The sequence below is a fragment of the Salminus brasiliensis genome, chromosome 24 (assembly GCF_030463535.1).
Source record: "Salminus brasiliensis chromosome 24, fSalBra1.hap2, whole genome shotgun sequence".
NCBI classification, from domain to species: domain Eukaryota; kingdom Metazoa; phylum Chordata; class Actinopteri; order Characiformes; family Bryconidae; genus Salminus; species Salminus brasiliensis.
In genome coordinates, this window is record NC_132901.1 from 17,594,872 (window position 1) to 17,607,786 (window position 12,915).

Below are 12,915 nucleotides of genomic sequence, written 5' to 3' on the forward strand. Positions count from 1 at the left end.
CCATCCCGGCACCCAGCCACTAAATTCCACAATAATTGCAATGGGCTCCTGATGTAAGAGACGACGGGGCACACGGTGCAGCTGATCCCCCAGTCATGGCTCGAGTTTTAGCCCTCCAGGTTCAGCTTTAACTCAAGCCCACTTTCAACCTTATGTTAAATTCCAGGATTTTGTCCTGATAATTATTTCAGTTAATGAAGGTATTCAGTTCTAAGGCCAACTTATCTCTGATTATAAGGTATGTACACAACCCATTAGCTTACCCAGGCAAGTAATATTGGTAGCAATATTTATCATGTGACTGTCTATATGTATTCAAAAACGAAAGTTTGTCTTAGCCTAAAGCTTAGTATTGTGCTCAGTTTAAGCCTGTTTGAGCTAAAGTTTTATTGTACAGTGTACACATAAAGCCCACATATCAGCCAACTATCACCAACTAATTGAGCGATATGTCTACATAACCCATTAGCTTACCCAGAGGACATCATCTAAAGTATGTGTAATATTTACCCTGTGAAAGTCAAAATGTGTTCAAACTAGTTAGTTTTAGTCTAAACCTAAAATATTACATTAGCCCAAAGCAAATCTATCACAAATATATTTACTATATATATATATATATATATATAGCAAAATATTGATTAGACTCACTAAGATAAACCAAAACTAGTGTATGCTGCTGCAGTCAGATATTATTGGGACAGCTGTCTTTACACTACAGTCACTTGAGACAGGGCAGTGGTGGCTCAGCGGTTAAAACACGGGGCTATTGATGACAGGGTTGTGGGTTCAATACCTGGGCTAGGCAAGCTGCCACTGTTGGTCCTTTGAGTTGTGCTCCCCGGGCGCCGCAGCAATGACTGCTTACTGTGTGTGTGTGTGTGTTCATGGCACGGATGGGTTAAAAGCAGAGGCCAAATGCCGTCTGTGTCCAACACAAATGACACATTAAGGGGGTGAACTTTTATGCAGTCATTTTACATTATAAATATCTATATATGTAAAATTTGTAATGTAAAATGACTGCATACATATTCACCCCCTAGTTCTCCCCAATTCATAGTGATTGATCTAATTCAATACATTTTTACATTATATTTTTTTCATTAAATTGACATTTTAACTCCTCAACTTTTTTTAGCCACCCATTCGTAGCTCCCCATATTAAGGACTTAACTTGTCTTCTCCAACACATGTGAAGTCAGCCACTACCTTTTATTGAACTGCCACTGTTGAGGCATCGCTATGCAGCCGACACACACTGAGTTAAGCACCAGGTTTCCAGCTCCGCCGCTCAAGCTAACAGACGCCTGTGTTGGCCATCACTGCTTTACAGAGTGATATGGGGAGAGAGTGCCACTCGGAGAGAGCTTTAGTTGTATGAATTGTTCATTATTTTACCTCCAGCTCTCAATATTGTTTAAATGCAGATCAGATGTCCATATGCTTAAATACGTTAAACAAGACAAGGTTGTCACATGGTGTCCTAATTTGTTCACATGACTGTAAATGCAGAGAAGGCCTGTTATGCTTCGAGGCGTCTACTCACATGCAATGTCCATCATGATCATCACTGTTGCAATATATAAACCCCTTTAGCAGAGTCATGTAGTTACATCAAGGACGTCAGACTCTAGATGTGGAAGGCCACAGCACTCCAATACTCATTTAACACACCTCATAAAACTGACCAAGGCCTTCAGGAGTTCAACCAGGTGCTCTACATCTGCAGTGCTGTGAATAAGAGTTATATCTGTTAGTCCAAAGGAATGTCCCAAATGTACACAGTCATATAATACCATTCACAGTGTAAAGGGCCATCTGCTACCTTTTGTAAAGGCACGTATGCATGTATTTGTCACTGTATAGTGTACACCACTGTAATGTGTCCTCCGCATTTAACCCATCTTTGGTAGTGAACACACACACACACACTAGTGAACTAGGGGCAGTGAGTACACACACACACACCCAGAGTGGTGGGCAGCCAACTCCAGTGCCCGGGGAGCAAAGAGGGTAAAGGGCCTTGCTCAAGGGCCCAACAGCGGCAGCTTGCCAAGCCCGGGAATCCAACCCACAACCCTGTTATCGATAGCCTGGCGCTCTAACCGCTGAGCCACCACTGCCCCTTTTGTATTATTTATTTATGCTTACCTTGGAGTTCATTTTGTTTTTGTGTTGGGTTTTGTGACTAAACAGTCTTAATTTATGCATTTTTTTATTTTCCATTTCCAAACTCCATTAGAATGAAACAGCTTGTTTTCTGAACTGTCTTTACTCTTTTTGGGGTCGTCTTCAGTGCTGATGAGCTCCTAAACCATTTTTCATTGCATAACCTCCTACCCAACCAACATATCCTACATATCCTCTAAAGTATGGGCAGTGTTAAAGTTACCTACCCTTGATTTCAGCTGCCTCTGCACTTGGGATGCTGGGATGTTCTGAAATCTAAAAGCTGGCTGACTCAGCCACATTCAGAGTCCTTCTAAATACTTAACATACACTGAAGTGTATCAGTGCGCCAGGATGCTTACCAACTCATTCGACTCATTCAACCGTTGATGAACTGCAGCGTTTGATGGGACCATTTTTAACAATTCATTTTTTATTCAACCTCCTTTTTCATTGTATCACAAAAGCCAAACTGCCTAAAACCCAGTCCAGATGGGATTCAATTTACATGAGGTCTTGGGTTTTGTGGCCCAGTGTTATATCTTTTTATGGGGCCCAAAAAGAAAGGGTAATCAGAGACATCATGAATGAGGAGACTGGCCTCAGCTTCATACAAGGGTTGTTCGTAACACTCAATATGACATCTGTTTACAGTTCACAGCTTTTCAACAAGAGCCTAACAGCTTGCTGGTTACGCTGCGAGTGGAGGAAGGTCGATGTAGAGCCATGTAGAGAGTTCCGGGTCAGTGTGCAAGTGGGAAAATCCCCCCAACCAGATGTGGGAAACGAGCAGCCAGAACGAGCCGAACAATCACGTTAACGTGCAGTATTGAGCCGAATGCTGTAAACTATTCATGAGGTTTTTTTCAGATTTGATCAGTTAAACTATGTTTTTCAGATGGTAATTTGGTCGGAGCCTGGTCTTGTGAGACTGGAAATAACTGCCGAGCATAACTGCAAAGATGGCCGTTGAGTGAACAGACTTTCCTGTAAGGACTTTAGGTTAATGTAGCACGCAGCCCCACTCTCATTAGTCTCAAGAAAACCACTGATTGGTGCATCTCCATTTATAATACATCACCAATATTTTTAGAAAGGCATGGAAATTCAGCTTTCTTTAAAACAGACCTTTTAGGTAAATACGCCACTTGGTGAGTTGGTGAGGGCTGCAAAAGTGTTAACTCTGAGCCAAGCTGCTTTAAGGATCGCATAACGAGAAATCGACTGGCGACAAGTGCCAAGATACTGAGTAAGCAGTATTAAGATGGCTTAGAGCACACACATACACACCAAGAGAACAAAGACCCCCAGTCTTAGCCTTGTAATGTTAAAAAAGTGCAAATACATCTTACTCAGTAACCCACAGATAATTCTAGCTTTTATTTCAATAGAATTAAACAGACAAAACAAGCAGTACATGCTTTTGGTCATCTTCCCATAGTCTTGTCATCTGTGAATTCTGTCCATATTCTGACCAATTCTGACAGATAATTCTCAGGATAGTTTTTTTATTAAGAAATTCCAGTATCTCCTTCTTGGTGGCCGCCACAGGGCTGTGCTATTTTAGTATTTTGACATCCACTATAAGGACAGAAGTATTGAGACGCTTGTTTATATATAGTTTCTTCTGAAATGAAGAGTCTTGTTGGAGTAACTGTATCTACTGTCCAAGGATTGGTGAGGTCAGGATGTTGGATGATCACCAGCCAACCTCAACCCAGCAGTATTGGATGAAGCACCATCCATCATTCCAGAGAACACAGTTCCACTGCTCCACAGCTCAATGCTGGGGGGCTTTATACCCCTCTAGTCCACACCTGGCTTTAGGCAAGGAGCCAACAGGTTCATGTTCATCTGATTCAGAGAGTCCTATTCTATTGGCAGTACTTCTCTACATGGACTAGACAAGCTGTGTGTGTGTGTGTGCATTTGCACATCTGTGTCAGCAATGGATGTGACTTAAAGTATCTGAATGCATTTATTAGAAGGGGTGTCTAAAGACATTTGGACATCACAGTGACCGTAATAACTACCCCCCAGTTATTAATATTAAGGTTTGAGCATCATCTGATGCTTGTACATAAAAATATATTTCTATTCTTTAAATATCACTAAAATTATTGAGAAAAAAAGCCATGCCCTGCTCGCCACTACTGAGTTTGACCTCTCTGCAGACCTAATCAGATTATGTACATTGGGTGCTGTGAAAAATGATCATATCCTTGCTATGAATCTAATCAATGCTCTTATAGTCCGACTACAGCTCAAAATCAATGCAGTGCAAAAACATAAAACAAATACACAGAAATGACCTACAGCTATGGGAGAAGATACAGGGTGTTTCAGCAGCAGTGGATACTGGCCATTGTAAATTACTGACCAGCCAGCAGAAAATAATGACCAGCACACTGATGGTGTAGAATTCTGTGCAGGGACTTGACAGTCGTATATGATGGCACTGCACTCTACTGCAGGAGCTCTGTATGCCAGCAATATTGACTTTTCTGTTCTCTTAGAAGATTGAGTTTCAGCTGTGGAGAAGCAGACAACAGCGCCCTCTGCTGTCCAAATATCTACTAAGGCCTTGTTTGCCACAATCACAGAAATATATATATATATTTATATTCTTTAAATATCACTAAAATTATTAAGAAAAAAATGCCATGCCCTGCTCGCCACTACTGAGTTTGACCTCTCTGCGGACCTAATCAGATTCTGTACATTGGGTGCTGTGAAAAACGATCATATCCTTGCTATGAATCTAATCAATGCTCTTACAGTCTACAATCTGTTTCCAGTCTTTTGGTATTTAATTTAATACAAAAAATAAATATATATATTTCTATTCTTTAAATATCATTAAAATTTAAGAAATTCCAGAAAGTCTTTTGGTATTTAATTTCATAAAATATATATATATATATATATTATGAGTATCTCCCATGCTTGGGGTGCTGTGAATGATTGATATTCAACACAGTAAACTTGGATGGTCTATCTCACTTTAGGGTCTGGGAATGATGTTGAAGTGGTAACTTTTGTTCAGCTATGGCTGTTTTCCATCACGTGAAAGCAGTACCTCTGTTGCTGTTCCTCACTTAGGGTGCTGAAAATGACGCCAGCACATCATACTGTCATCCCAAGCTTTCACACCATTTTCAAATTAAACTAGAATTTAACTGCTGGAATTTTTACATTTTGCTAGCATAGATATCTCAGTGATTGGCTTACAACTTAGATAGGTAACATCCTTAAATGGTGGCTCAAGGACAAGTTATCCTAAGCCCAATCAACTCCTGGACAATTAAACATCTTGCTAGCACAGGTATCCCAAGGATCAGCTCCTGAAAGTTTTAAAATGATGCTAGCATGAATATCCCAAGGATTGACTAACAGCTTAGAGGGTTGTTTCTGTTTATCACTCAGGACACTGGAAATGATCCTAAGCCTTATCACCTTCTGGAGATTTGAAATGTTTGCTAGCATGGATATCTACTAAAGAAGGATCAACTAGTAAAGGTTTTTAAATTATGGTAGCACAGGTATCTAATAGATCAACTCCTGAAGGATTTAAAGGATTTTGCTAGCACATATATCCCAAAGATTGATTAACAGTCTTACTTTTGAGGTTCATTTTTGTTTAGTTACAGCTGCTATCCAGTGAAAAAATGGTAACCATTCACTTTACATTCAAACTTTACATTGAAACAACAGGGCAAGACTAAAATCGTCTGTGAACACCAGGACAAAGACTGGGACCTCCTTGCTAACCTTCTCTTAAGATCAAACTTGTCCGGTCTCTTTCTGATGGTAGATGCTGTACACTGGTGAAAGTGTAAGATCATTGAGGAAGTTTTAGAGGTTCTTCTATTTGAAACTGTGAAGGAACCTCTTAAGGTGCTTTGAGGAACCTTCAAGAAAGGGTTTTTAGAAGAAAAGGGTTCATTAAAGGTTCCTCAAAAGCATGTTAAGAGGTTCCTCCACTATTTCAAATTAAAGGAACTTATACTCTGATATCAATTTTTGCCAAGAGCTACCAGTAGATCCTGTGATCACTTTTTAGGATTGTTGAAGACGTCTTTACACATCTTGTGGTCTTGTGCTCTTGGGCTGGACTTGAGATGGACATGCTGTTTTACCTGTAATATATGTAGCGGACAGTGGAAGGACTGTGGAAGGACTTTTCAAACCCCTTCACAGACTCATCTGTATCTACAGCCTTCTTTCTGAAGGCCTCAGAGAGCTCTTTTGGTCTGGCCAGTGTGATCTTCACCACTCATTTCAACAATCAAGAGCTAACTAAACTTAATGCCTGAGGTTTCAATTAGACAGGCTCTTCCAGAATCCCCTCTAACCATGTTCTAATCATCTGCAGCTGATGTGCAGCTATTCACCATCTCCTACATGTGAAAATCCAGATCACTATCCAGAGAACTACTATAGGGGACAGAAATGGAGGCAGTGAGCAGTTTCGGACTCCTCGTTAGGTGTGTGAGCTCACTGCTTTTGGACAGGCTGAACGTTGGTCTTCCTTAGAGAAGCTGTGCACAAATCTTCAAACCAACCAACCCAGTGGATTATGGGTATTCCATGTCTGTTCAGTGTGTTTTGCTTAAACACTAGATATTTCGGTGCATTGTAGGATCGCTACAGCGCACTGAAAATCCAGCACTACTTTTTCAGACACCACAAAAAAATAGCAAAGCCCCATAGAGGCACAGCTTAATATAGTAGTAATAAATGTTGGGATAAATGGGTGTGTTCTTACTTTTTCCTCACAATAAATTAGTTCACTGATGATTTATGAATGTCATGGCTGGTTAGGCCAGATACCGAACACTTGCAGAGTGTACTCGCAATGCAAGTACTTTTATTAACAAAAAAGGGGAGTACAACACAGAGTAAACCAAGCAAAAAATGCAGCAACTAAAGGGACTAAATATTAAAACAACATAAACTCGACAACCAAAACAGGCGAACACACCTGAGACCAGGGGGCTCTGGGAGCACAGCTAGGTTAGCTGGTGAGAGAGAGCTGGGGAACCAGCCACTGAACCCTAAACGGCTAGGCCGACCAAACCTAAAGAAGAAAAGTCGAAGAGGGTCGCCTAGCTGGAGCGAGAGTCGCGGATAGATACAGGGATCGAGCGAAGGTGCCCCTGTGAAGAAGCAACTGTGAACCAAACTGGCCTAAACAAACCGTGATCTGAGTCACGAGTCTCTCGGGCTACTTCGAGGCTCTGAACCTACAATTCTCGGCGAGGAGCTCTGTAGACGAGCTCCTTAAGTACCCCCAGCCCCAGGTGCAACACATTAACTGAACTTGACATGATTCACAACACTGAACCGAATCATTGAATCAAACATGACCAGAGTCCTCGTGTGAGCCTATGGGCGGCGGCTCGGAATCACCCTGGGGGAGGGCGCGATACCGAGTACAATGAAAGATGTTTCTTCAGTTTTATACGTTTAGTTATTTTGCTTTCATCTCTTGATGTTGATTCAAGTGAAGATCAAATGTCCATCTGTTTAAATACATTAAAAAAGACAAAGGTTTGCATGGGGTGCTCTACACTTTACACATGACTGAAAATGGACTGAAGGAGTGAACTGCTGTCCAGTGAAAACCATGTATTTCCATTTGTGTCCATTTTTAGTGTTTTCCATTTTTTGAACCCTGCAGCTGCTCTGAACTCTCTGTAAATGATTCTGGGTGAATGGACCGATAGAAATGTTCTAAAAAAGTGATGATATCCTAACATTGACCTCTTTGATTCCAAGAAAACAATGGAACCGTTGATTTTCCATCGTGTGACAGATGGAATGACTAGCTTTCCCCTGCATGGTCCTGGTGCCACAGTTTTGAGACAGGTGTCTGCTATCATTCAGAACAACCTCTGCATGTTTGAAATGCTGCATCGTGTCCCAGTTTAACATGAGAAGTGGCATACATGACGCCTACGCTTGGTTCATGTTCGATAAGGCTACCTCTACGACCCAGCCAAGGCCCACGTTTCACATGGCGGGCTGCCGGACGCTTTTCCGATACAAAGCCACCTCAATTGCCTCTGGAGCGGAGACTGAGGCTGTTAATTAAGCAGAGCTGAGGCTGTGGTGAGAGACTGGCAGCTGCCGGCTGTTTGGCAGACACGACTTCATTCTCATTCACAGCCACACGCCCTTCATTCCCATGATTCAGAAGACATCCATCCGCTCTGGTGCTAAAGAACTTAAATGTGAAACACATTTAAATCATTCTCTTTCTCTCTCTCTCTCTCTCTCTCTCTCTCTCTCTCTCTCTCTCTTTTGCCCCCTCGCTTTCTCTGGTTTGGGTCTTCAACTCATTTCCATGGCAACAGGGCATCTCAGCTTTGGAGCAGGTCCACTGCAAGCTAATAGCCAGTCAGCATTTCCGTGCAGAGCAGAAAAGCAGTCAATGAGTCAAAACAGCTTCAGCCATAAACAACAAACGTTCATGAAACAGGCAGATATGATTGATCAAGGTTCTGCAGGCCCTCTCAGCACTGGATTTCTTAGCATTGCTCAGTATAAGTGTCACAGCGCTTGGTGGTTTATGCCTTTATAGATTTATTAGTGTAATTATAGCATCACTGATGAATGACCTAATAATCTGACAATGATAATTACACAGTTAATGAACTGATGAACAGTAATGATGAATTGGGACAGCTATGAATCAAGGCAGCTTTACCACTGCAATGACATGGTCCTTATTTTAGCCATGTTCAACCCTTTCCCCCTATCTGGGCAGTAGAGGGGTATGTGCTTCCATACCTAACCTCTTATATATATTAGCCCATTGACTCTGTTGTATTACAGTGACAGTTCTGTTTTACTTGTTAGTTCATGGCTAGAATTACCCTAACTTGGTAAGTCAACCAGCTGGTTGACGTGTGTATCCGCTTAACGAGTGAGTCATCTGAGGAAAGAAAAAAATAAATGGATCTAGGACCACAGTTTAAGCTATTTCTTTTTGTTGCTGTTAAAGGCTTTACTTAATAGTCCTTAGGCTTTCTGAATGAGGTTTAATGCTCCAGCAAGTTGTCCTCATTTCTCACTTCTACTGCATAGCACATTATGCAGCAGCAGAGATCTATCACTCACCGTGCTAGTACGGTAAAGAGACAGATTCCTAACACGGCGATGCCTGTGGCATGTGTGCAATCAATTAAAACGCATAGCAGTGGTCAATATCACTACAGAAGAACAAGCTCATTGAGTTTCACTAACATGAACTACCTAAAAAACTATCAAAAGCATTGTTCCCCAAAGCATGTACAAGCACACCTCTTCTGATATTCTGTTCAAATGTGTAGAATTTGTTTAGAACCGAGTTTAAATGAAGATTTGGACACTCTGGTACACTTTATTTAGTTTAAGCAGCGTGAAGGGGTGAGATACGAGCACTGAGCCATGAAATGAGTTTGCAGAGAGGGGCTTGCTGAGTACACAGTGTGACAGTGAGTGGCTAGCAGGCAATGTGGGGGCTATCAGGAGCTGCAGAGTCAGACAGCGTCCCCATGCAGGTAGACAGTACACAGCAGAAAGCCAAGAATTTGCTATTATACTAGAACAATGAAGGAATTGGGCCATGTTGATCATATAGCTTGGGCCCTTAGTCATTTTTGGGCAATTTGCATTTGAAATGCCTAAATCGAAACAGTAATAACTCAGCAATGACAAGGACTGTTTTAATAATCTTGGGGTCTATGGGTAGATATTATCTATGTCAGATTTTTTTATAACTATTTCCAGGCCAGAGTAAATGTAGATAAAACGAGCAGACATCAGGAAAATCACCACCACCTATACAAATACTAAACTACAGACATTACTTCTTTACTATAACAGTATCCCAGTGATCAGTGAGGCTACAGAATCAATTCCACAACTTCTGAACTGCACTTCCACCAAGTTAGATGATAAAGCAATGAAGCTGAAACAATCTACAGCCATTTCAATAAAGCTGGCACTAGACAGCCACTCCATTTTAGCTATTTGGAGAGTCAAGGTCATTGGCTTTAGGGACGTAAAACATGCAGTCGGTATAGAACATGCTGCTATTTTCCATGATAGTGGAATAAACTAACACTCTGAAGTCTTTGCAAGGAGAGAAATAGAAAAAAAGCATACACTATATATATATATATATATATATATACACCACTACACACCACATTCATAGCAAAGTCAGACAGTCATTCCTAAGAGGAACTTCACACGCACCTGGATAAAGCCTGCCAGGAAAATGAACCAGCAAGTCAGTTTAAGCAAATAGATACTAGACACTATACTTTTACTGTGTACACCACACTGACAAATTGAGGAGCAAGCCCCAAGTACACCAAAACCGAGTGGAAACTGATATGAAAACGAGTATCCACACATCCTTATACACTGAGGTTTTTGTCGGTGTTTGGGCCTCCCGTCCATTGGAAACATTGATTTTGGTGTTGTCACGTGAACGAGGTAAACTGAGCTTTAGGGAGACCCTGACGTCACACCGTATGCATGTTTCTGGCTGAACCTCAAATACCACAAATACTCCCTATACAGTGAACCATAAGTCATAAACTACAGTGTCTACATGCACACAGCACTAGAGGTCAGATTTCCACATATGAAAATATGAAAACAATTACTGTTCTAATACACACACACACATTATATATATATATATATATATATATATATATATATATATATATATATATAGAGAGAGAGAGAGAGAGAGAGAGAGAGAGAGAGCTTAAATCCGCATTTTGTATAGTGCGTTACTTAGGGTGTAGAGTGTAATTTGGGATTATTTTTCTTTGCTGTGTTTTATCTCATTCCCTGCATATGAAAGCCCTTTAAAGACGTGGAGAACCTGCAGCTTCATCTCGGTGCCTTCCTGATTTATTTATCCCAGTGCTCAGTACTTACTTACTTACTTATTTATCTCCTTCAGTACCTTCAGCAGTACCTTCATCACCGTTTATGGACCTTCTAGGGTTATAGCTCATTCCCTGCTCACTTTTAGGAAGCCACACAAATCCTTCACTGTATTGAACTGGTATTAGTACTTGCCCTTACACTCACTTTAAATGGTGCCCAATTCCCATTGTATGAATTGCACATCATTGCTGTAATTCAATAACCTTGTATCTCTCCCAAACAGCAACTTTACAGGAGAAGGAAAGAAACCTTCTGACCTTTTAATGGAAGTCAATGTAAAGGATTATAAAGATATAAATATTATTTCTATTGATTTGTTCATCATGGAGGTCTGACACAATTCTAGACTCTTACATTATGTAAGAATGGAATGTATGTATAGTGTGTATACAGATGGGCGTTAGGTGTATATAGGATATACACTATATAGGATTTTCAGTAGTAAAGCTGAGGTAATGCAGAGCATCTAGTTAAAGACCTGCCCAACCCTGCCTCTGTGATCTACACTGGGTCATTAAACTACAAAGGTGGGAAACAAAAAGCATATGATTAACCCTTCAAATTCTGACCTGTTGATGGGTCAACACTTCCACCCTTCACTCTCACAACTGCAGGACTTACATATAGTACGGTAACACAGTAACTTGTAGCAGTCACTGTATAATAGGCCTGAAAAATGCATATAGTCTCTTGTATAGGCGAGTGGAAAACCCAAGTGTAAACAGGTAGACACTGTCCACTAGGGAACCTGACCACTAGGGGTTATATACACTATATGTCCAAATGCTTGTGGACACCCCTTCTAATGAATGCATTTAGCTACTTTTCATTACACCTATTGCTGCCACTGATGTGCAAATGCACACATACAGCATGAACTGTCAATAGAACAGGACTCTAAAGCAGATGATCATGAACCGATTGGCACCATGCCTAATGCCAGGCATGGGCTAGAGGGGTGATGATCATCCAGCATCCTGACCCTAGTAATGCTGTTGACACTGAATGCAATCAAATCCTCACAGCAATGCTCCAGAATCTAGTACAAAGCCGTCTCTGGACAGTAGAGTCAGATAAAATCCTTTAAAATCCTTCATTTCAGAAGAAACAATGAATGAGTGGGTGTCCCAATACTTTTGTCCATGTAGTATACATACATGCATATACAAAAAGAGAGTGAGAGAGAGCGAGAGAGGTTATCTTAGCTTACGTGCTCCAGCTTCTTCTCTTTCTTGCTGAGCCACACACTGGCCAGGTAGTCCTGTTGCTGGACGGTGCTGTAGATGGAGGCAGCGGGTCGGGCCGTGGCGGGGGCCAATTCGGGGCGCCCCTTCAGCTGCTCAAAGCCCCCCGGGGCCAGCCGGCCGTGCCTCACCTCCATGCTCCACCTGACCTATCCAGTGTACAGCTTCAGCCTTAACACTCTCCAGACACAGACATGAGGGTGTGTGTATGTGTGTGTGTGTGTGTGTGTGTGAGCGCTGCAGATCCACAGCGCTCCTGCCGCCCCCCCCCTACTAGGCTGGCCCGGGGCTGCCCGAGCAACCAAGTGACACACACATACACACACGCTGGTACAGTCAGCAGTGTGGGCAGAGCCAGCTGGCTCCCTGCACCCTGCTCTCTCTCTCTCTCTCTCTCTCTCTCTCTCTCGTGCGCGCTTCTGTCAAGCCTCACCTGTCTCTGTCTCTATCTCTTACTCTTTCTCTCTCTCTCTCAGACACACACACATGCACACACACACACACACATACAAATTCCAACTTACCTCACACTCTCATCATT

The 12,915-nt window shown here is 41.8% G+C and overlaps 1 protein-coding gene across 1 annotated transcript in view; it reads right to left on the reverse strand.

The window, feature by feature from the left end:
* Window positions 1–12,524, reverse strand: part of LOC140547159 (inactive phospholipase D5-like) — an 80,672-nt gene extending 68,148 nt beyond the window's left edge. The window contains exon 1 of the mRNA XM_072670746.1: window positions 12,341–12,524. Within this exon, the coding sequence (XP_072526847.1) occupies window positions 12,341–12,511 (171 nt within the window). The 5' untranslated portion in view covers window positions 12,512–12,524. The remainder of the gene's footprint in view (window positions 1–12,340) is intronic.
* Window positions 12,525–12,915: the final 391 nt, after the last annotated feature.